The sequence below is a fragment of the Eurosta solidaginis genome, chromosome 4 (genome assembly GCF_040869045.1).
Source record: "Eurosta solidaginis isolate ZX-2024a chromosome 4, ASM4086904v1, whole genome shotgun sequence".
Taxonomy (NCBI): Eukaryota; Metazoa; Arthropoda; class Insecta; order Diptera; family Tephritidae; genus Eurosta; species Eurosta solidaginis.
In genome coordinates, this window is record NC_090322.1 from 225,649,963 (window position 1) to 225,676,027 (window position 26,065).

Consider the following 26,065-nt stretch of genomic DNA (forward strand, 5'->3'; position numbering starts at 1 on the left):
CAAAGGTATCGGCTTGGGACTCAGTATGGCTGCTGGCTCATTAGCTGTGAACACATACTTTAAAAACCGGCGAAGACGCGCTATGGGCTTTACCTGGACCATAACTGGTTTGGGACCAATCATATTTCCACACATCACCACTTTCCTCTTGGTTCAATATGGTGGGCAGGGTACAATTTTAATTTACGCAGCAGTAACTTTAAATGCCCTCATGTGCGCCTTTACATTACAGCCCGTATTATGGCATGCAAAGAAGCCGAAAAAATCGGAAGAGGGAGAGGAGGAAAAATTGAACGGCAACAATAAACAAGTAGCACCATTAAAGCCCATTACAGATAGTGATGAATATGAATGCAAATATTGTAAATATAAAAAACATGGCAAGCGTAGCATTTTCTCTTCGCAATACCTATTCAATGAGGATGATTTGGAGACCCCCGGCTATGAAATAATCGAACCTGGCACACCGATGATGGCGCGCGCCAACGACGGTTGGTATGGTTCAAAGCTATCGCTTACTGCCGAAATGAATCCAACACGTTTACGTCACAAATTTATGCGTCGTGCATCGCTGTCGGTGAGAGGCCAAATATCTCACACAGATATAGATGGCGAAGATAATGAAATCGGTGAATCAGGCCTATACAAACCAAATTATTTCAATCGTGAACGTGACAATTACGATCGTTATACAAGTAAGTTGAGCATTTATTCAAAACCAGGCGCAGAAGAATTGCATTGCACATGTGCAGAGGAGAAAGTTTTGCTACAAAAGATAACCGATGAAGAATTAAAAAGTGAGCAAGAAAAGCTGAAGGCAGCCGAAGCTGCTGAAGAAGTGGCGAAAAGTAATATGAGTGCCATAGAGAAAGTGGTGAAATTCTTCGATTTGGATTTACTGAAAGATTTCACATTTGTCAATTTGGCATCGGGCATGACCATTATGACGTTCGCTGAAATGAATTTTTCCGTTTTGACACCATTCATTTTGGCCGAATTTGGTTATACGAATAATGAGATCTCAATGGCTATGTCAATGTTGGGTGGTATGGATATTTGTGTACGCTTTTTAGCACCATTCGCTTTGGAAAAGGTTAAACTTGATAATCGTGTATTGTTCGCTTTTGGTATAATCGCAATTTCTATTGGTCGTATGTTGGTGACGATGACTCATTCTTACTATGTGATATTGGCTTTATTTTTACTTATTGGTTTCGGCAAAGGATTTCGTACCATATTCGCACCTCTTATCATACCATCGTATGTACCGTTGAAACGTTTGCCTGCCGCTTCTGGTCTACAGTTGGTTTTCAATACGATATTCTCTTTGGCTTTTGGGCCGATTTTAGGTGAGTGTATAATTTAATTAGTACAGAAAAATAGAAAAGAGGTGCAGTAATAGCCGAATGCAGTAATGGTGGGCGTTATTTCCTTTTTGAAATGGAATTACGCCCGCAGCGTAGTTATTATTGATATTAGAGAAAAGTTACAAAAGCTGCATATGGTATGGTATACCTGGCGGCTAACTCAAACCCCGGCTTGAGAAGCTGGCACACCACTTCGGGTACGAGGAAAAACATTAACTCAAAATAATTGCAACAAGATCATTGTGTTTCGTAGGGTTTGGCAAAGTATTTACGATCTTCCAGATTTTGCACCTTAACGACGAGGGGCTACAGCTCTTCAGTTGCTTTATCTTTTATTTTTGAGAACTACACAATTTTTTGTAGCACAAGGTTTTTGAACTAAAAAAATATTTCCATCAAAATATGTAGGTAAATAAAATAAATTATTTTCTATCATTTATCACAAATAGAAAAACACTAAAAAAATTTAGTTTTTGCAGCAAAATATTTTATAGCTTCCGAAAAAAATGCCGCATAGTTAGATGCAACATCTATGAATAGTTGCGTGTCCATACAATTGAGGAGAAAACGGCTGATGTCCGTTTTAACCTTTTTTTGTGAAAAGCGTAAAATATTCATGGGGCTGCTGACGGATAGTCGTTAATGAAGCAAGTGGTCTGCGTGAAAAGGAAAAAGTAATTATTTCATTAAACAAAATTGTGATTCCATTCAGTTTCTGTGTGAAATTGGGCTTTGAGGGGGTTCACTGATTACGAATCCGTAATCGCGTTGTAATTCTTCTAATTGGTCTCATAAAATGTGGAAGTTTCAGCTTCTTAACGTTGCTCTGTATGTTTAATGCAATTTATTTATATATGACTAAGTATTTGTTATTAACTTTACACCTTCATTTGCTCTATTATCTGTTTGTTATCTACTCTCCAGGTATAATCACTGATGCTACCAGTTATACAATAACAATACATTTTATTAATTTATTAACTGCGTTGGCTTTATTATTATGGATCTCGGAGTCTGCAGTACGCCGTTTGCTGGGAAGGAAGGCCAAGACAACATTGGAAGGCTAATTTAAGAAAACAATTTACTTATTGCAGAATAATTTTACTTTGTGTACCAGTGCATTTGAGTGCCTTAGCGCCACAAAATCCTACTTTATTAACATTTCAATTGTACATAGAAAATTCTTAAAAATTTAAATTATTATATTATTAGGTAATACACGTATGTTAACGATCAAACCGGATTTCAGACAGCTAGTTTGGCCTAGGCCCATAATGCTGAACATTTTTGATTTCAGTGTCTTTTGAACAAAATCAGATCGTTATAAGAGGATAAAACGCTCGACTACATAAAAGACTAAAAGTAAAGGAACTAGCTGGCCCAACGAGTTTAAGTCAAACTAGAGTATCCTGAAATCGGGTTTGGTCGGTGGCATATACACAAAGAATATAGTACCTAAGGATATAAACATAGACACATACATATTTGTACCTTAAATTATGCCATGATTGAAGGGTATTTATAAACAAATATTTTAATTTAGTGAGCATTATTAATTAAAGTGTGTGACAAAATATTGTTATGAATGTTCCGTAAGGGGAAGTGTGAACGAAAATTGTTTCAAGTATATAAATAATTATAAGAATATACCTTATTATTGTGCCTTCACTTAAATTTTTACTTAAATTAGACCCAGCGGATTTTACTTTACTTTGGACAGTTTCACATTTTCGGTTAACGATAAATGAAATTTTATTTTATAGAAATCCTTCTGTGATCTGTCCAATAAAAGGTCAATAAGGGTTAACCGGAGTTGGTGAAATATTATATTACATAATGTTTAAGTAATAACTATAAATAATTTTTTTAATAAGCTAAATATTTAGCATTGAGTCTAGTATATACTTAATTTTACTTAACATTGCAGAACTAGTTTTATATGTATGTATTTATAAAACGAACGAAAATAAATATTTACACAAATTTATATTGTATAAAATCTATTTTTTTGATGTGTAAACATCTTTGGTCACGGCATGCGGGAATCCATATTGACAGCGTATAAACATTATCATTAGCATTTTTTCCTTTAAAACAAGAACGCATTGACTTATATGGTAAAACATGGGCTTATCGTTTTTTTTTTTTTCTTAACAAGCACACATATCAGATCATTCAAGTCGGAACAATTTCAGGATCACTTCGGTATTATCTTAGTTTTAAATTCGGAAAAACTTCAAAACTTTTTCGTGACTGTTTCGGACAATTTTGGAGCAGTTACTTAAATTTCAATTTCAAATTTCGTAAACAATGCCACACAGAGTCGTGCTAAGAAAACTCGTTTAAAAAGAAGATTATAAGTTTTTATTAGCGGGGGCGCCCCACGCCAGTGATTTATTATTATTAATAGATCTGGAAGCATTGCGACCTTTGTGCAGATCTATTGTGCAAGACCTTTCAGCCTAATTTTGTATCTGGATGCTCTTGATGTATCTAAGTACCTCTTCGGGCTTTACTCCATATCACCTAGATGGGATAGGCTCTGCCTTGCTAGAGCGACGCATTCGCAGAGAATGTGAACCAGCGTTTCATCATCCAGCTCACAGAAACGACAAATTTGGGTATCAGATAGATTTAATTTACTTAGGTGATATCGTAGACCGCAGTGTCCCGTGTAGTACCTAGTAAGAGTTCTTAGGTCCTCCATGCTTAGATTAATTAGTTTGCTGATACTTTCGTTGCCGGAAGTATAAACAGTTTGACCTACCTTTGCCCTGGGCAATAAATCTAGTGACGTCTGAATTGTGTAGTTTCCCAGTTACTTATAGTTTCCCTGGTGTGTGCTTTTGTGAGTCCACAAAAGGGCTCTGGACCATAGAATGCTGATGTAGCACCCTTCTTTGCTAGGTAATCTGCATGTTTATTACTTTCTTGTCCCTGATGTCCGGGAACCCATTCCAACAAAACCTTGTTTTTTGCCTCCCAGAGCATTAAGGATTTCAGTGCATTCATCCACTAGCTTAGATGTGTAGGATTGCAAGACACGCAGTGCCGCCTGGCTGTCCGACATAATGTAGATGCTCTTCGATGTTGAGCCTCTCCGCAGACATTCTCTACCACAGACCTCTATTGCATGAATTTCTGCCTGAAATATGGTGAGGTAACATCCCATTGGTATCGATTTTTTGAAGTTTGGCCCATAGATACCAGCTCCCGTTCTTCTGTCATCCAATTTCGATACATCCGTGTACCAGACGTTTGAGTCAGGGTTGGAGTAAGGATTCCCTATTTCCCAGTGGGTCCTGTCAACAATGGACACTTCAAAGTTCCGTGAGATTCTGAGCTTAGGGGACATTACGTCACGCAGTTGTAATGAGGGATTTCCTATGAATTTTCTTATTACTTTCATATGCCCTATCATATTTCCTTCCTTCAACACAGAAATATTTGGAAGTCTTAGTGCACCTAGTGTTGCCTCTTTCTCTATCAGAATAGGGAAGGGAGGTATTCCCACTAAAGCACTGAGTGCGTCAGCAGGGCCGGTTCTCATCACACCCGTTAAGCCAACGCAAACTAATCGATGAAGTCTGCTTAGCTTAGCCGTTGCTTTTCTTTGCGTGGCCTTCTGCCACCAAACTAGAGAAGCATAGGTGACTATTGGCCTTACGACAGTATTAAATGTCCAATATACCATTTTTGGACAAACCCCCATGTTTTGCCGTAGAGACGAGTACAGGCGAAGAAAGCTTTTATTGCTTTGTTTACGATAGCATCCAAATGAGCATTCCACGTGAGGGTTCTATCTAGTGTGACCCCTAGATATTTAGCTTCCATTGAGAATTGTATTTTTGTACCACCCAGGAATAGTTCTGGGATGGATACTTTCCTTCCATGGGCACTATAACAGTTTTGTTAGGATTTATAGACAATCCTTTGGTATCGCACCACGTCTCTATGATGCAAAGAGCTTGTTGCATGCGATCTGATATTGTATCTTCGTACATCCCTGTGATGGAAATAACTAGGTCATCTGCATATCCTTGTGTGTCAAATCCCTTGGTTTTCATTAATTGAAGGAGGTCATCAATGACCAGGTTCTACAGAAGAGGGGAGAGCACACCTCCTTGTGGGCAGCCTCTTGTGGCCACAATTGATTCAGTTATTCCTCCCAGTTCCAAATGGATTTTTCTACTCTTTAACATAGACAGCACCCATCGTATTATTACAGGGCTTATGTCCTTGTCAATCATAGCTTTTTCGATAGTTTTATGTGTTGTGTTATCGAAAGCCCTTGATATATCAATAAAAGCGCAGAAGGCTATATTTTTTGATTCTAGAGCCTTTTCGATTTTTACCGTGAGACTATGAATAGCCGTCTCCGTGGATATCCCTGACTGGTAGGCGAACTGATTCCTACACAGAGGGAGTTTATTTAGATTGACCTCCCTGATATGCTGATCGAAGTTTCTCTCCATACCTTTTAGGAGAAACGAGCTCAGGCTTATTGGTCGATACGACGAGGGCAGTTGGGATTCAAGGGGTTATGTAGCGCAACATATAGCTTCTCCAACCCAATTGTCAACCTCACCTTCGAGCGGCGAATCCCGTTTCACTAACAGATGAGGCTCTGGCGACCCCAAGCTCCTCATGGAAGTTGGGGGTGGGGAGGGAGGGATGGCCTGAAGGTTCAATGTGGCCATATAAATCGTTCCCGAGATGGTCGGGCCAGCACCTTAATGGTGCTGTGTTACCGGAGCGTATCGGATCTGTATCCGACAAAGGACCATCACATCGATAACACTCCCCAAAGCCTTCGGGGAGTAACCTAATCGCTACAACAACAACAACAACACGAGGGCAGTTGCTCGGGTTTCCCTGGCTTTGGTAAGAATACTACTTTAACCTCTGCCCACCTGCTCGGGATATGGCCGAGCAGAAGTGATGCCTTATATAAAGTGGAAAGGACTGGGGCTATATGCTTTATCCCTTGCTGTAACAGACAAGGGTAGACCCCATCCGGTCCTGGTGACTTGAATGGGCTGAAATTAGACAGAGCCCATTGCACTCGTTTCACAGTGGTGAGATTTGTTGCTAGGCTTTTCTCATTACTACTGATGGTTGGCTAATCTGCCATTATAGGTGGTGATTGAATACCTGCTGTGCAGTCAGGAAAGTGTGTTTCGAGTAATAGTTTCCTCGTCTCTTCCGGCCGCGTGGTGTAGCTCCCATCTGCTTTTTTTCAACATGCCAATTACATTTCTGTAATCTCTAGAAAGGGCTTTTTGTAGTCGAACCGCTGCTGGAAGATCTTTTCACAATATTCTCTCCAGGTAGCCGTTTTAGATTTCCTAAGTTCTTTATTGTAAGATGTTAGAGCGACTTTGTATGAATCCCAGTCGCCCGTAGCTCTCGCTTTATTGAACAGCTTCCTAGCCTGGTATCTTAGCTGCCCAAGCTTTTTGTTCCACCAAGGTACATTACGTTGTGTACGTATCTTTCCTTGGAGGCAACTCTCATTGAAAGCTGTTTTAATGTCTGAGTGGAGCTGTTCCGATTCCTTTTCAAGCCCCTGCACGGTGGTTATAAGTCGCTGTAAGCTGTTACCAGCTTCCAAAATAATAACACGGAAAAGCTCCTAGTTCGTTTTCCTAGGATTTCTAAGAGCTGGCATGTGTTCCGGAAAGTGACCAATGTCGAATACAACGTTTTTGTGGTCCGAAATTGATTCCTCTCCTGAAAGATGCCAGTTAGTGACGGTGCTGGCCATATTATGGCTGCACAGAGTAAGATCTAAAACTTCCCCTCTAATAGCATTTACAAAGGTGGATTTATTGCCCCGATTAATAATGCTTATATTACTACTACTGATAAACTCAAGGAGGTACTCACCCGTGTTGTTGATGTTCGTACTACCCCATGTTGTATGATGGGAATTTGCGTCACAACAGAATATCCATGGTGTGGCACTCTGCTGACAGTATTGGATGAGGGCTATTGCTTCGGTTGTTGGGGCCGTTTCTTCCTTCCCCGGGAAGTGGGCAGAGGCCAAGATTGCCTCTTGTTCGCCTTTTGGGGTTGGAATTTTAGCACAAACTGCTACAAGATCAGCCGTCATAAACTGTAGAAGTGAAAGAAATATTAGTTTGTTGCTTAAAAGGATCGCCACTCTTGGGCGAGAACTGGTGACATAAACTAATTTACCATCAGTACTGTTCAGGCCTTTACGGCACCGTGTTGAATCCAGGGCTCCTGGATGAAGGCTATTCCCAGACCTTGATTTAGCAAACACTCCGAGTGTAATTCTGCGAAGAAAAGCTTATCAACGAAAACTCATCTGCCTTGGAAATCTCGTTCGGAAACGGCGTAAAACATATAGGTCCCGTCCAGCAAATTTGTATTAAAAATAAAGGAAAGCTCCGCCTGAATTCTTTTCAGAGGTTATCGGTATGGCATTTTTTTGTATTCATAATTCTCGCAACTTGTTTCAAAAACACATAGGAGAAATATTTCAATTTTAAAACGGCCAATTCGAAAGAATCTGCCCAAATATCGAAGAATGCCTTTGCAGTTTTGCTATGCGGGTCCGGTCTTACAATCAGAGTTGAAAAAACAACTCCAAGTTATATAAAACATTTGAAATCACTAATATTGTAAATTAAGATTGAAATAAAATGGCAACTCAACAACATAAAAGTAGCTATGAGCTACGTCACGGATCATATATTTTCTGAGTGTTCCGCAAACAGCACATAGTGCGATGTGTAACTGCATTTATACGAATGCATAATGGAGTAGATGTTTAGTTGAAAGATACGAACGAAATAGTCAGCAGTATTGAAAACTAAACACCAAAGTGACCCATAATTTTATTAGTATTTGGCAGAAAATTTAAGTAAAGTGCATTGAAAGAAAAATAAAAATAATTTTAAAATATGTAAATAATGGGAAATGATTTATGTAATCGAACAGCGATTAAGGTAATCGAGGCTGTTTACTATAGTGAACCTTTTTTTCAAACATTCGCCACTTGTATGAATTCACAATGGGTATGATATTCAAATTCACATTAACAAATTAAAAAAAAAAATTTATTTCTAAATTTATTCATTAAGGGGACCATAAAATCCTTAAAACGTTTAAAATAATTTTTTTTTTTTTTCATTTAAAAAAAGTGTCAGTGTAAATATATTTTTGTATATGTGTTGTGATTTGCATTATAATATAAAAAATTTGAATAGCCCTGCAATTGAAGTTCAGAATTTCCAACTGAAGTTCAGAAAATGAAAGTTGAAGTTCAGAAATTTCAATTTAAGTTAAGAAAATTACAATTGAAGTTCAGAAAATTACAACTGAAATTCAGGAAATTACAATTGAAGTTAAAAATTTCCAATTGAACTTCAATTATAATTTTCTGAACTACAATTGTCATTTTCTGAATAATCAATTTTAAGTTTCTGAATTAAAAATGGAATATCTAAACTTCAATTTTAATTTACTAAGCTTTGATTGCTATTTTCAAAAATTAAATAAAAATTCTGAACTTCAGTTGTAATTTTCTGAACTTATATTTAAAAAGGTGTAGTAAACAACAACGACAACGTTTGCACAAGATACCAAAAGCTTCTACACACGTACACAAAAACGAAACAAAAGGTGTCACATCTGCAACTAGAGCATAGCCAAATGGAGACACCAATAAAAATGAAATCTTCCTACACCTGTACCTCACAATTCAGTGGAGATCGTCCCTAATTCTATTTTCATTCATTCGCTTAACCGGCCTATCCGGTAAATCCTGCGTGAGGAGCTATCACTTGAAGAATTATAAATTGTCTGGCGATCTTCTCTCCCCAATATATCGAAGCCCATTCACTCTACACCGCTCATTATGCTGAACAGGTATAATCGGAGACTTAAGGTGCATGATTTTTTTCCATCGAAAGAGGACTAGGTAAAAATGGTATTCTACGTTTTAATTGTAGGCTAACAATGTTTATGTGTTTGTTTCCGGTGCCCAATTAAGCAAATTCCTTCACGGCTTCGAGTTTAGTGCATCTAACAACAGTCCCTCCATACCCAATGGTCCGTTTTCAAGGTCTGTAAAAGCAATAGCATCGACATATTACTGCAATTTAACGCTGTTATTCTAGATGGAACCTTCGGGTAGGTTAGATGAACTAATCGATCCATAAGGATCCTGAATGGTTTGTATTTGATCAAAGCATTACTAGTAGTTTATTCAATTACTAATCAAATGTAGAACAAGAACCTACATTTGTTATAAAATACGCTTGGCAGATACTGTAAGCTGTATTTTACCCTTCTATTTGCTATTTCGAGATCTGATGATTATGCGGCTTCTTGAAGCTGTAGCCTTAATCTGGCAAGCTCAATATTTATGTTAAAATTTTCTAACTGCAACGTGAAGTTCTTACAATTCCTATACGACTATACCGAATTTCAATGTATGTGACGCTAGAAGGCATCGCCCAATAAGAAAACCCATCCATAGCCTACAGTCAACAATTTTAAGTGATGACAATTTCTTTCCTAGTCTAATAATGTACGACCCGCACATGATCGTTGACATTTTTTAGCTCCGCTCTTGGTACCACTTGTTTGATCATATACAACTTTTGCTTTCTCTTTATCTCAGTTATTCTAATTGGGTCGGCTATAATATATGCTTCGCTGGGCTCTCCTACTGTGTATTGGACAGCGCATTCATTATTTGCTGCAGATTGGAATTCGCTCGTCCGACCATATTGTACATTTGAGTGTATGCATTTAACCAGCTTTTGCCTCCCAGGTTGAGAGCTTGCTCGAAAATTGCCGATTACCTACACTCTCATAATTTTTAGCGGATATATTGCAATTATCATTTCATTTCATAGTTCATCGCCAGTAAGGTTCGTCCTCTTCAGGACGAGATTTGCTCTAGTCATAACTTTAGCATCAGATTCAAGTCGGGGACCAGGTCGCTAGTATAGTGATTGCAGGAATTTGCCTCGATCTTTAAACTCCAGTCATCTGCTAGGTTTTCTGGTAGAAATTTCTTGGAATTGGCAGCGATATTACGTTCTTTATCGTATGAGATATTTTTCAGGTGGTAAGTATGGAGTAAGCCATATGCACGCTCTACTAATTTGAGGGATTAGGTAATTGTGCGTGCCGAGTGTATACATGCTTTTCTCTCATCTTGTCTATCACAAGGTAAGAGTCTGAACTAATATTTGGGCATCTTAGTGCCGCGCATTCAGAACACTGGTGTTCCTCCGTCCTGGAACTTGGTGTATATTTTTATGTTCTAGCCTACAAAAATCGATTGTCATAATTCGAACATCGGCGATCTCAGTTAATCTCAACCCTTTGGGAAATATGAAGGCCACAATTTATAATTTTCCCATCTTAGGTAGGAAAGGGGAAGGTTAAATCTGTCATATTCTCCCATTGCATAAACCTGCTCTCAATTGTTTACAATGAATGAGAGATAATTTTCCAACCTGTATAATGCTCCCACAGAAGCTTTATAATTACTTCCTGATTTCTAGAGCGACAAAGAGTCATATATCGAAACCTTTAAGCTAGTATTGAAGAAGGCGCAGTCAACAAATTTTAAAATCAAATTCGGATTTAACGGAAAAAGCCCTAAAACTTCCTATGCTCTAAGCCATTTTTAAGTTTAAGTTTCCTTGGGGAGAATTCCTTGCAACATCTGAAATTATAGTCACCAAGTTCTCCGGTGTTTAAAACCTTTAACAAAATGCTATGCTAATCATTTTCGTTTTCATTTCAATGCAGCTCCCAGTCTTCTACCGTAATCAGTCTTATGCGCTTTGGAAATAAATCAAAGTTTCAATTTATCTTCTTTATAAGACGACTAGGCGTATGAGTAACATTAACATAAAGTTGATTGAACGTAGAGATTTTTTTTCTTCATAAGCTCTGCAACAAATTTAAGGTTGACAATAGACAAAACAAAAAATTATTCAGCAACAAGTTCAAGTTCAATAAGCATTTGGACGAATGCTGATAAACAGCATTTTTTTGTCTTGATTATTTACCTTTTACCGGCAACAGAATTGATTAACGCGCAAACGCCGCGCAAAGCATTTTAGTCAATATATAAAAATAATTTGCCTACTCTGTGTCGCTCTTTTTATTATGCTTAGAATAACATTGGAAGAGAAATCAATGCAGGAAATACATATCGTGTCCCACGAGCAATGTGTTAGAGCATAGAGTTTTATATATTAACCCATATCACCCCGAGGTTGCCATATGGCAACGCGCTGTGGAAATGTTTCTAACATGTTATCGGAAGGGTCCTCGTTCGACCCCCTGAACCCAAATCAAAAGTGTCTAAAATATTTGTACGTCTGCTTTTCTTTCTGTATGTTTGTACTCGCGGCATTCTTAAACTACTGCATAAAATTGATTGCAACTTTCACTATGCTTCAGCCGAGGTTTATCTAACCATTCAGGATACATTGAAGGTCCCTAGGCTCCTAGAGTCTTGAGATCCGAAACACTTACCCGCGTATCTTTTTCAAATATGTTTGTACAATATAAGTACCAAATAAAAACTGGTGATGAGGGTTTTAACAAAAAAGTATATCTCAACCCGTTTACGAGGTATGAGCCAAAATGTAGACAAGATGTATCCCTGAAGCATATTCAAAATAAAATTATCGAATGATATGCACACATGGGGGTATTAATAAATTATCTTTTATATCTTGCTTTCTTGAGGACATATTCACATTGAGTGTGAAACAAGGATATCCTCAAAATGTGGTTTGAGAATACAGGCATCAAGCGAAAGAGCAGAGCAACGGTTTTTAGGTTGTTTTAAGTGCACTATCCTAATTTCTGAAGTAAATTTCACACCGTTGGGTAATTAGACCACAGGGGTGCCTGAACCGAAAATCGTAATTTTTTGCCCATTTCGTTTACATCTCCTCTCTCATAAAATGTCAAAAACACCCGATGTCTGTGTATGATATGTATGAATCAAAGAAATAATACAAGTGTTCGATGTTATTATAAATACAAACATTTGTAAGATATTAGTCCCACGGAAGCGGTTTAGATGTTAGGTGTTTTTCGTAGGAGAGTAGTTAGGAAACTCTAACCGGACCACAATTTATTGTCATTAAAAGCTAGGTGAAGAGAACAGCGCAAGTTGTTTCAACTGAAGCAAAAATTAAGTTGCACCTACTATAGAATTTGTTGGTGGCTCTACCATATAATCTATGTAAGATTTTTTCTTCAGTACAACAACTTATTTTATGGGGTTTTTATGCCGCGAATTTTATACCATACTATCAAACAATTATCCCACTCAACTAGATCTAAAAGTTTCTTTGTCATTTGAAATAGAGAATACCTCAATAGCTTTAGACCACCGAATAACCAATTCTATGCATACAAAGTAGATGGCCGCCGTGGTGTGATGGTAGCGTACTCCGCCTACCACACCGAATATCCTAGGTTCACGCCCCGGCAAATCAACATCAAAATTTTAGAAACATGGGTTTTCAATTAGAAGAAAATTTGTAAATGCGGGGTCACACTTCGGCAGTGTTTGGCAATTACTCCGAGTGTATTTCTGCCATGAAAAACTCTCAGTGAAAACTCATCTGCCTTGCAGATGCCGTTCGGAGTCGGCATAAAACAAATAGGTCCCGTGCCACCAATTTGTAGGAGTACGACGCAAATTAGAAGAGAAGCTCTGCCTAAAATCTCTTCAGAGATTATTGCGGCTTATATTTTTTTATGCATACGAAATAGCGGCAAATAGCTGGTTCTTTATAAAAAAGACTTCATTTTATGTTAACGAGCGCAAAAACGATTACTTGATGAGGACGTTTGCTCGATATCGGGCCTAAGACTCTCCCACTAGACCGACCCGTTTGAAAACTTGATAGGCATGATAGCAGCTTTTGTAACATGTTTTTTATATTTCAGCTTATAGACGATACCCTGCCGAGTGAATTTCGGAGTTTTTAGTGGTTCAAAAAGTATAAACTCTATCTTATACCGTTTTCATACATATACTTTATCGAATCACAATTATATTTATGAAATAATTAATGTTCCCTTTTCATACAGGGCCTTGTACTTCATTAAGCGAAAATCTGTCAGCACCCCCAATAAAATATTTTGTTTTTCAAAAAATATGTAGTTAAAATCGAAAGCAGCCGCTTCCTTCTTAAATATAAATACAATCAAAATAAAATGCATGTGCAAGTACCCATAGATGTTGCACCTAACCAAATGTATGTCTATTTTCGAAAAATCCATATTATCTTTTGCAGCAAATGCAGAAAAAATTAAATTTTGAATGTTTTCGTGTTTTCGTAAATTATTAGAAATAATTTATTTTTTATTGTCATTTGTTATATTGACAATAAAATTCGAAGCACTAAACAAAACCGACTGGATTTTTCACTTGATCAGGCATTCAATAAAGCAATAATAAGATTATGAAGAATTTGTATTTTGTATGGAAGATTGAGTTCAATTAGAGCTTTAATGTAGAAAACCTGACTAATTATTTTATTAAGCCTCTGCGTGAAATTGACATTATAACACTTAGAGGATATGAGAATATGTGACCATTTCTTAGCTTTCTGGTTTGATATCCTATCCTTTATTTTCCAGATCGCAGAACGTGACAGTGCCCTTAGTTTTACTGTCCAACCCTGAAAAAGAAATGTTTCTAGGTTTTAAAAATCATTTTCACAAAGGACCCTGTTCCCTCATACTTTGAAAATATTCGAGAACAGCAAAGTTAAATTGGAATTAAGACAACTCCTTTAACTCGTCAGAGTGTCCGTCGCAAGACAAAAAGAGGTTAAGAAAACAATTCCAAACAAATTTTAAACTGCAAAATTCCTACAGTTGGCATCATATTTCTATTTGTGTACGCAAATTTCCAAAATACTCTCGAGTGTAGCAACGGATTGCAACAGAAATGTAAGTACATAATTATACCAGGGGGACGCGATTTATTTTTGTGAATAGATTGCACGAAATGCACGGATTGCATTGTCACAACAACAAAAAATACATATATGCAATCCGTTCAGTTTGCAGTATGCTGAAACCTATGTATATTTACGTGCAACGAATTTTAGGAAATTAATATCAACCCCACCTCAACGGTTTTCCTCTCAACTTCTTCTGAAGCATGCTATAATTTCACAATAGGATGCTCGCAAAATCTTGCATATTTTCTCGTAGGATATACACAATCACGCAAGCCGTGCACCTTGCAAGATAATGTGAATCCTCATATTGTTGAAAGCAGGAGTCTCTAAGAAAGTCGATTGTGAAACAACAACAACAACAACAACAGCTGGCGAACTGTATACATTTTTTTTGCACTCTTCTTTGAGCATTCAAACAAATACATATTACATAGGTTTGTATGTATTTTAAATGTTAGCGATAAATTGTCTGTTACACAAATTGAAAAATCGCAACATACGAATCGGCAAAACCACTGTCTACAAAAAGAACTCGTGCGGTTAAGTAAAAAAAGTTTATTATAAGGTGGCGGAAAATCAGCTGTTGAGTGCTTAAATTGCGTCAAATAGGAAATTAAACAAGCTAAATGTTACAGCTACCCTAAATGTTAGTTCTCTTAACCGTTAGTCGTAAGCAGGGTTTTGCTATGCGTGCATCGAAAGCGGTTTAAAATTAATTATTAACTTCAGTTTGTAATAAATAATGCATAAGGAAAAAAGTGAAGTTAATTTAGTAAAAAGAAAAAAAACAGAAAAAATGTTTTTTGTTAATAACTAAATTATCATTTACTGGAGTGTTAGTGAAGAAAGTTTTAGATGTGTGAGAGCCAAAGTTTGCATAATTGAAAATTTTCGTATCCGTGATTGTGAGTGTTTTGTTGTGAAAAAGCTTACATGTTTACATTGTATATAAATAAACGCAGACATATTTTTTGTATATGGAATTTTGCATTGGCATTGGTGAACTTGAACTTCACGTAGGTTGTGATTAAGCAAATTAAATCGGATTTGATTACGTTTCTATGGCAAAGTAAAAGATTTGTCGTCATACAAAAAAAAAAAAAAACAAAATCGTATAAGTTCGTTTGCAGATGTGTTTGTTTGATTCATGAAGATAGCTGCAAAGTGATAAAACTAAAAAAAATAACAAAATTCAGTGCCAAAATTTAAAAAATTTTCAATGCCTTCAATAGCTTTTATACTCAGTTGAGCAGAGCTCACAGAGTATATTAACTTTGATTGGATAAAGGTTGGTTGTACAGGTATAAAGGAATCGAGATAGATATAGACTTCCATATATCAAAATCATCAGGATCGAATAAAAATTTGATTGAGCCATGTCCGTCCGCCTGTCCGTCCGTCCGTCTGTCCGTTAACAAGAAAACTTGAGTAAATTTTAAGGTATCTTGATGAAATTTGGCACTCATCTCAGATCACTATTTAAAATGAACAATATCGGACTATAACCACGCCCACTTTTTCGATATCGAACATTTCGAAAAACCGAAAAAGTGCGATAATTCATTACCAAAGACGAATAAAGCGATGAAACTTGGTAGGTGAGTTGAACTTATGACTATGAATAGAAAACTAGTAAAATTTTGAACAATGGGCGTGGCACCGCTAACTTTTAAAAGAAGGTAATTTAAAAGTTTTACAAGCTGTAATTTGGCAATCGTAGAAGTTATCATGTTGAAATTTGGCAGGAACGTTACTACTATTACTATATATATGTCTAATAAAAATTAGTAAAAACGGAGAACGACCACCCCCACTTTAAAAAAAAATTTTTTAAAGTCAAATTTTAACAAAAAATTTAATATCTTTACAGTATATAAGTAAATTATGTCAACATTCAACTCCAGTAATGATATGGTGAAACAAAACGCAAAAATAAAAGAAAATTTCAAAATGGGCGTGGCTCCGCCCTAGTGTCTAGGATACTTTTAATGCCATAAGTCGAACAAAAATTTACCAATCCTTGTGAAATTTGATAGGGGCTTAGATTCTGGGACGATAACTTATTTCTGTGAAAAAGGGCGAAATCGGTTGAAGCCACGCCTAGTTTTTATACACAGTCGACCGTCTGTCCTTCCGCTCGGCCGTTAACACGATAACTTGAGCAAAAATCGATATATCTTTACTAAACTCAGTTCATGTACTTTAACTAGCGTGTTTCACGAACACAGTAACTACCTGTCATGCATAGACGACGTACCTAAACGAACAGTTCTGTACATATCTGTGAAACACGATCACGACAGAACCAATTTCAACACTGAAGATGACACAATGTCGAGGCCGGTGTGTCTCCAAACCACAATTTACAATGGATGAGGGAAAATATTTCAAAAATAATATTCTTACCCTGTTGGAAAAACCTCTAAGATGGGGTATTTAAAAAAAAGGTTGGCAATCTTGGAAAGTATTCTGAAGCAGATTTTTTCCCGGCTGAAAACTGAGATGGGCTAGACCCTAATGGCGCTTGTTTGCGGAGCACACCGGATCAGTATCCCGTAATCAATCCATCAACACCGATAACCATCTTAAAAAGCTCGAAAGGTGGATTTATTGCTAACAGAAGTTAAGTAACGATAACTATATTAGGATAGTTGGATGTGGAGTTCAGAGCTCGTTTACAATAAGTACAACATGAGATACAAAAGATTCTCTAGATGGCGTACTAGTTATTTGTCATGTTCTATAGTATTATTTGTCGTTTTAAAGGCCTCAATTGTGTGCAATTGCTTCTGTCACAATTTTATAAATATAATCCAACAACTTTCTTTACTTTAGGACACTTTTTCTGCAGATTTCGTCCATTTATATAAATGAAATGGTGTGGTGGTAGCGTGCTCCGTTTACCACATCGAAGAGCCTTGGTTCACGCACCGGGGCAAAGCAACATCAGTCTTAGAAATAAGATTTTTAAATTAGAAGACAGTTTTTCTGAGCGGGGTTTCGCAGTGATTTCGCAAGCACTCCGAGAGTATTTCTACAACTGCCTGACAGGATGTTAAAGATGGCTACTTTTTAGCGTTTTGACAGGATGTCCAATATGGCGGCGCATAGGGCCGGCTATCTTCAGCGGGTGGTAGAAAGAGATCGCAATAGTCAATTTAAATCAGGTGATCGTTTCTGTATGTAATTTAGATATCTATGCATAAGTTATCACATTTGTCTTATTCACAACGCTTTTTTTCAGTTTGAAATTTGATGATATCGTGAAAAAGAATTTAGCAAATTTATTTGTCTTTTATAGATATTCATGAGATAATAAACCTTAAAGCGTTTAATTTAATTTACTTGAAGCATATTTGTAATTAAAAATAATATTTCTGTCAATGCACAATTGCTTGTACTTGTATTGCAAATGTTGATGGTATTAAATCGCTCTACTTATCATTCACTAGATCAAAGTTTTATTGATATAACTGATAAGGGTATCAGCAAAATGTATTATCAAGTATGCTTGGTAATACCCGATCAGAGCTACGTATATGTGTCGATATATATAAACACAGCCCCAAATCGATAGATGGCTCTTTTTTTAGATTTTTATCTAAGTATTACAGAAAATAGAACTGACAACGATTGCTAGCACGTTTCCAATTCACACGAGAGAGACCAGCGAAACGTCGGTTTGGAATGGTGAAATAAGCCTTTTATTTGCACAAAACGCTAATGGTCACAAGAGCGTAAGTCAATATTCTTTAACTATGAAATGTGTTACTTGAAAACTCGAATAATGAAATCCTTACTCTTCTCTGAGACCAAGTTAATAATGTTAATGGGATGATAAAAGCATATAAAATTGTCTAAAGCATATGATTGGGGCTTCGATCTACTGCTGTTTATAAAATAAAGTAAATAATTTAGGCCGAGCTTATCTTCCAATTAGCGTCGTGCTCACTTTAGATTTTTCCACTAGTTGGCGGGACGGACCTAGATGTTTAGTGTCGACTCCGAACGGTATCTGCAAGGCAGATAAGTTTTCACTGAGAAGTTTTTTATTGCAGATATACAGTCGGAGTGTTTGCGAGCCCGCTTAGGGCCCGGTTTGCTCGAAAGCGGTGCCGCTAGGGAGCGTGTCATTATTCTGTATTACAAAAAATTCTGGGTGACAAAATTCTGTAAATTGCAAAAAAATTCTGCTTGAACAAAATTCTGCTTTTTTAAAATTCTGCTTTTTAAAATTCTGCTTTCTAAAATTCTGCTTCTTCAAAACTATGCATGTTTAATTCTGGAAGTAAAAATTCCAGAATCATGGCATGGCGTAGCCGGTATTGGATCGGCTAAGGGTTATTTTTTTAAAGTGCGGCCGAAGGCCGCCTACGCAGAAGGGTATACTACGCAGACGGACATCACCGTGGTGGTAGCCACGGTTTTACCGCACACCCGGACTTGGCATGGCGTAGCCCAGGGTTATTTTTTATAAGCGCGGCCGAAGGCATGGCGCACTTTTTCAAAATAATTACATGACCTCTTTAACATTGTTAACATTATATTTTAATACAGAATTTTGAAAGCAGAATTTTAGAAAGCAGAATTTTAAAAAAGCAAAATTTTAAAAAGCAGAATTTGTTTTTAGAATTTTGTACAGAAAATACAGACAGAATTTCGACACCAACCCGTTGAAATAACTAAACTAATTTATTCGCTTGACAAAGAACTTGGTCGAATTAACCGCAATTCGATCAATTTCACAAAAATCCCCGTTAAGTCAAGAACAACAGAAATATTTGTTGATCTTACTTTCAGTGATTAGAAAAAAGGTTTTCTAAAGGTTTGGTTTTCTCGCAAAGCGGTGTCGCTGTATTACGACCGCTAGAGAACGGCCGGTTTAGCGGTAAACCTCGAACCACGATCGGCAAAATTAAATTCCACAATTCGTCTTGTTTCTTTAGGTTTTTGTAGTTTTTATGAAGCACATACATATGTACAAAAAAAAAAAGACCATGCTAACAAAATTATAATTAAAAATATTGTTTATTGTTATAAACAATTTGAAGTATTTGACAAAATTTTCACCGCTTTGAGTATACCGGTGGGAAAAAACGGTGATGAATGAGTTTGTACAGCCATGAAGGCAATCATATTTATTGCCCTGCCACTAAATTACGATACGGTGAACTTCACCGTCTTCTTAGTTTCCACATATGTAATTATTTTCACATTGCATAGCTATATAGCGGCAGAACAGAAATTGTCGCTCTTAAGTTAACAAAATTCTGTAAAATTGACAGATTCCTAATCAATCTAACTAATTTTTTTGTTAACACAACTGATCTCACTGGTCATTTCAACAGCTATCAACAGTCAATACATGAGCAAATTTCAAAGAGAATTTTACGCTCACTGCGCTCTCTACTTTATACTTATGACGATGGTGCCACTTGGAAAAAAAATACGGAAATAAGAAAACAACCAAATCGAAAAAACACACAAAATGGGAAACAACAAAAACTAGTTTTTCAGTTATCAACACAAAACGAAAACCCCTTTTTGAATTTACTGTGCAAAAAATTATGAGATACCGAGACACCTATTTATCGGGTACAATTTTGCAACTTCTCCTCCAAGCGAAATGCAAAATTGCGCCCTCTTGTTGCAAAATATTTGTTTGATCGAACAGGATTTTTCCAAAGTTAGTAACATTTGGTTCAAGTTTTACGAATTTTCACTCACGCTCGTATCTAATAAGATAATAATGTTGCTGTTTCCGACAACATAAAAGTTTGAGAATTGTATTTTTTGGCGACCTTATTCTTCAAATAACTATCTTATTTAGCTGGCTCGAGGTCTGTGTTGTAAAATAAAACACCGTTGATGATTTTTTCTTTTTTCTCAACCAATATATTTCGACTGCTCTGCGGCAATCGTCATCAGGGTTACAAAACTAATAAAAACAAAAATAATAATAAATAAACAATTAACAAATTATCACAAAAATTTTTTTATCATTTTATGTGCAGATGTATAATGATAAAAAATTTTTTGTGATTATTTGTTAATTGTTTATTTATTATTATTTTTGTTTTTATTAGTTTTGTAACCCTGATGACGATTGCCGCAGAGCAGTCGAAATATATTGGTTGAGAAAAAAGAAAAAATCATCAACGGTGTTTTATTTTACAACACAGACCTCGAGCCAGCTAAATAAGATAGTTATAAAAGTTTGAGTTGTTTGGAATCGTTTCAATTTAAAGTGTTACGAAAATTAAACTTGCCGAATTACATGTAAAGTTACTTCAGTGGTGAATTACTTTCCTGCGATTTGATTCTTTACTTTTCTATACCTTACAAGTTCTCTATTTAAAATGTTAAGTCAAACATTTATATTAAATGTTTTGTTCGAAACAATCAAGTGTGGCAACTACATGCGAGAGAAGAAATTGAGAATGAGCTGAGCTGCAACTGAAAGAATTGAGAAACAGTTTTGTGACTACTATTTTCATTTCTATTTGCAAAGCGAAGTTCAAAACTATAAATTAAATAAATTATAAAATATAAAGTTTGGTGAAAGTGTGTTTAATAAAACAAAATAATAAAGTGTAAAAGTTTTAATGTGTGCCAGCATATTTGATGTGCGCGCAATTGAAGTTCGGTTAGTAAGTGCCACCTTGGTGTGATGGTAACGTGCTCCGCCTACCACACCGGATGCCCTGGGTTCACACCCCGGGCAAAGCAACTTCAAAATTTTAGAAATAAGGTTTTTCAATTAGAAGACAATTTTTCTAAGCCGAGTCGCCCCTCGGTAGTGTTTGGTAAGCACTCCAAGTGTATTTCTGCCATGAAAAGCTTTCAGTGAAAACTCATCTGCCTCGCAGATGCCGTTCGGAATGGGCTTAAAAGAAGTAGATCCCGTCCCGCCAATTTGTAGGAAAAATTGAAAAGGAGCACGACGCAAATTGGAAGAGAAGCTCGGCCTTAGATCTCTTCGGAGGTCATCGCGCCTTATATTTATTTATTTTTTTTTGTCGCAACAATTTTTTTTTTTTTCATTTGACTACTAAAACGGTCAATTACGAATCAACGAGTTGTGCGCCGTGGAGTCAACATCTTGTTGCGATGGATAAAAATTTACAGAAATTTCGGTTGAATTGACCTGTATTTTGGTTGATTTTACTAGTATTTTTCTTCCAGTGATTGAAAAAACTTTTTTCTAAATTTTTGGGGTTGCTTTGTCCGGAAATTGAATCCAAGTGGTAGGCGGAGTACCACGACGACCGCTCCTGCATATTGCGACATATTTATTGGAGTGTGCGGTAAAAGTGTAGTTGAGAGGTCGACTGCTAATATGCTACCAAAAAATCGAGAGAGGTGTCAAACGACGCGCCATGACATCAGTATTAATAATCCGAAGGCCGAAACTAAAAATGTTTACTCTTTCAAAACATATTAACGAAAAACCGAAAAATGACCCGCGGGACCCTCCGAAGCCGGGAGTGGGATTCTGAGTATTTTTGCGCAGATCATCTTTTTGCACATATATAAAATTACCCTGGGTGGTTCCAACACCGCTTTGGAGACCAAAACTATATCCGCGCAAAACACTTATGTTCACAATTTTTTTGTGGTTAAACAAGCATTACAACAACATGAAAATCGCCAACTTCAACTGCAAATATCTCCGGACAGAGATAAAATTTTTCTTTTCCGCTTTCGGATTATTGTTGTCGAAGTCAATACGCGTCTTTTACACCTCTCTCGATATTTTTTGACGCGTATTAGCTGTCGACCCCTCAACTAGACTTTTACCGAGTGTTCAAAGTAGAAACTTCAAATAATGCAATCTTTCATATACATATGTACATACATACATCCATAAGCTTTTTACAAAAATGCCTACTTAAGTCCACCGAAAAAGCTGTTTTTATATAAATATGGTTTGGTCAATAATAATTTTCTCTTTGCACTATCCTACGAAGATGTATTTTGCAAACATCTTTACAGTTGTTCCAATAGCTACAACAAATAAACACCTAGAAGACAACTAATATTTGGCCAAAATGTGCTTATCATAGACTGGTTTGGCATGTATCGATCCAGCAAAAACTGGGATAAGCGGTTGTAATCAATAAGGAATACTAGCTTAACTCGTGACAGATAAACTTTAGAATAAAGTAAATATAGTACATCATACGCCCTATAATAACGCTTTAATTTAGGCTTAGTGGCGCTACAAACAAGCCAAATCACTAGGACAAATAAAAAATAATAATAATAATAACGCTGATTAAACTAGTTTCAATAAATATCAAAAAAATCGGTTAGAAACGTAAATCATATATTTTTCGCTGACTGATAAGATTTATTTCTGTTGTTTGGTGTACTTGAAGAGAATTATATACACTTTCTGGGCAGGCAGAACCGATTCCGAGGAGTAGCCCCGTTAAGAAATACTTACAATAAGTATTTTTAATGTAACTTGTCACGTAACTTCAACTTACCAATGCAAGCTTTATTTTATATTTGCAAAAAGACTTCGGTTAATATATGTCATACTATATTATATATTATATACTGTGGCAAATTTTAGCATCACTAAGCTGTTAGTAAATAAAGGCACAACAACAAAAGCATTAAAGCAAGCAACACTTGTGTATATGAACACATCAATCATCATTTACACACATACATGGAAGGCGACGAGAAGTACATGCACGCACATAACCAGCAGCTTGAAGTGAAGAGATATCTCACACACACACATGTAATCATCAGCCGAAGTTCTTACTCGCACATACATACGCATATAACTAATTACCAAGCAGGAGATACAGGAGTTCTAGAAGGTGAAACGTCCAGACCTTTGGAGATATATGCGGACGAGGCTACAGTGAGTATAAAAGCAGCGCAATCTGAGTAATAACTAATCAGTTTTGATTTGAACACGCTATTGGTTGTGAAGTACTACTCCCAAAATAATCTTAACAAAGACGAGTTTGCAATACTGAATATTGGAGTGATTTATTCAACAGTTTAGCGATTCGAACGTTAGCAGAAGGTGCATAAATATCAGAAATAGAATTCGTTACAATACATTATATGTATATACTAGGGCGGGTCGATTTAAAAATCGCTCATTCCTCTGTGAAAATCGTATTCTAGGGATCAAAATAAGAAACGTTGCCGAAGTAACCATACCTCTAAAACGAATTCTGATGTCCCCCCTTTGGGTCGAACTTTTGGGTAGGGGCAATTTCGATTCTACCTGCTGTGTCTTGTGGTGGCTTAAAAAAAACAACACAAGCAATTTTACGATCTGCAATTGTGTCACAGTGATACCTTCACTTTTTAAAACGGTTGAATAAAAACACAACAAAAATAAACCCACACAACTATGTTTACGACATGCAAATGCATCAAAGTAATGCCTTGGTTTTAAAATGGGGTTGTAAAAGCGCTAATTTCTAATCATTTTTTCTAATTTCTTTTCTATTACTAAGTTAAATTCATTTTTTCATTTACATATGTTCTGACTAAATAAATTTCTAAAGAGAAAAATAAACTCCAAAAAGAAAAAACATAGGCATTTCAAAGTGGGATTTTTCAAAATTTGCCCCTACGACCCAAAGGGGGGGGGGGGGGGCATCAGAATTCGTTTTAGAGGTATAGTTCCTTCGGCAAAGTTTTTATTTTGATCCCTAGAATATGATTTTCACAGAGCAACGGGCGATTTATTTGCCTCCCCACAAATCGACCCGGCCTAGTATATACCCTATTCTACCTGGTTCATAAGCCTTATTATATTCAATGTATGCTGTTATTATAGCGCTTTATATAAAATTTTTTGCTGCGAAAATATCAATCAGAATTGTAAATGAGTTGTACATGCCAGGTGTTGATCGATCACAGTACTTTGTTGTGTAATTTACTTATGTATGTACGTTTTTCATAAGAGCTCTGGATTTAAAAGTTAATCAGGTCATTTAAACTAGTTCGTTCTTGTCAAATGTAATTTATAAATAAACATACAGACTTCAACCCTCTTATTGATAAAAATCAAAAAGATTTTCAGAGCTATTATAAATGAATATTTTCGTTTGTTTTTTGAATAAGAAGTTGAAATTTATTTGCCTATACTGAGCTATCAAGTTATAACTAAATTTTGCTTGCCATTACATTTGAAGTGGTAACATATTTTCTACTTTAAATCGTTCAAGAATGTAAAAGAAAGTTTACCTTTAACTCTACACACCTTCAACTCCTCACAAAGCGAATTAAAAAGAATCTAGTTTCTCTTTGTCCTTCGCATTGTCTGGGTTTACGTGCATTGCATTGCAATGCATTAGTACTCACTATATGAGTGGAGGTTTCTTGGAAGAAATAAGATAGACGCAATTCAGCCCCTTCATATACTTTCTTGCATTAACCTTTTCTAAAATTGCATTTAAACTTCATTTGTTATTCCGTAACCTAAGAAAAGATACAATCACTATATATAGTGCATTTCCGCCTAAAAGTAAGCTAAATTTTATATGTATGGTTTTCTCAACACAGTTAAAAATGAATGTCAGTTTTAATATTTGAAAAACTCACGCCCCTCCCCCCCCCCCTTCCCTTTCCACCCATCTTCTTTTTATTTCTTTCCACTTCAAACAGTATTCAAATTGTTAATCTAGCATTAGAAATGTCAGAGAAAGTTTGCAAAATACATTGAAACTTCTTAAATTTTTCCCACTTTTTCATTTTCAATAACTGTTTTCATAGCTATTTTGGTTAACATTATTAATACGGGAGTATACGTCAAGAAACCGTTATCACTTTTGTGCTCTTAAGCCTACGGATGTTAAAAATCCATTGAAATTCGGCTGATATGTTCCACTTTGACCACGTCTAGGTTAGATTGAACTGACCGCTCAATAAAAACCTCGCATAGACTGAACGTATCCATAGTGTTACTATAATTTGTTTGACGACCAAACGTGGCAAATACTAAACATTTTCTAAGACCTAACATAATTACTAACTCGTCACCTAGCGACTCTGCCGCTCCTAATAGATGGAGCCTTGACCTGGCGACCGCAGGACACGAACACAGAACGTAGTCAGCCGTTTATTCGCAGCTCACACTTCCTACGTATGCTGTTACTGACGAGGCCTAACTTATAAGCATGTGATGCCAGAACGCAGTGTCCAGTTAGTATGACCATCGTAAGCTTTAAGTCTTATTCCTTCAGAGATATGACCACGCATAGCCCTTAAACATTTTTACTGGAACAAACTATTTCAAAATATCATAAAATTGAAAAGAATAATAACAAATTAGATATTTGCACTGCTTTTATATTAAGGCAGTTCAGGGTTTTACGTAGAGCATACGATTTCTTCTCGAACACAAGCGAGATTTTCGAGACCCGAGAAATCGAGGACTCGACTTCTCGCGAGATTCTCGTATATCGAAGTACTCGTAAATCTCGCGAGCTTCTCGACATTCTTACTTAATCGCTGTATGGACAGTATTTATACACTTGGCTTTTTTTACTTGTGACTTTTTTGTTGATTATATTGTTTCAGTGAAATTTAACTCAAAACATATTTATTATACATATAATTTTGTTCGCAATATTTTATTTTTCAACGAGACATCAAGAACACGGCTTCTCGCGAGATTCTCGAATCTCAAATTACTCGTAAGGCTCGCGAGACTCTCAAATC

The 26,065-nt window shown here is 36.4% G+C and overlaps 2 protein-coding genes across 5 annotated transcripts in view; both read left to right on the forward strand.

Moving 5' to 3' along the window:
- out (outsiders) overlaps positions 1-3,366 on the forward strand; it is a 111,153-nt gene extending 107,787 nt beyond the window's left edge. For all 3 annotated transcript variants that reach the window (XM_067784901.1, XM_067784903.1, XM_067784902.1), the window contains 2 exons: positions 6-1,349; positions 2,292-3,366. In XM_067784901.1, coding sequence (XP_067641002.1) covers positions 6-1,349; positions 2,292-2,434 — 1,487 coding nt within the window. In that variant the 3' untranslated portion in view covers positions 2,435-3,366. The remainder of the gene's footprint in view (positions 1-5; positions 1,350-2,291) is intronic.
- Positions 3,367-14,907: 11,541 nt separating this feature from the next.
- Positions 14,908-26,065, forward strand: part of LOC137251033 (uncharacterized) — a 45,666-nt gene continuing 34,508 nt past the window's right edge. The window contains exon 1 of one of the 2 annotated variants that reach the window (XM_067784895.1): positions 14,908-15,267. The gene's annotated coding sequence lies outside the window, so the exon portion shown is untranslated. Of the gene's footprint in view, positions 15,268-22,276; positions 23,244-26,065 lie in introns of those variants that run through there. The other variant, XM_067784896.1, reaches the window with a different exon arrangement.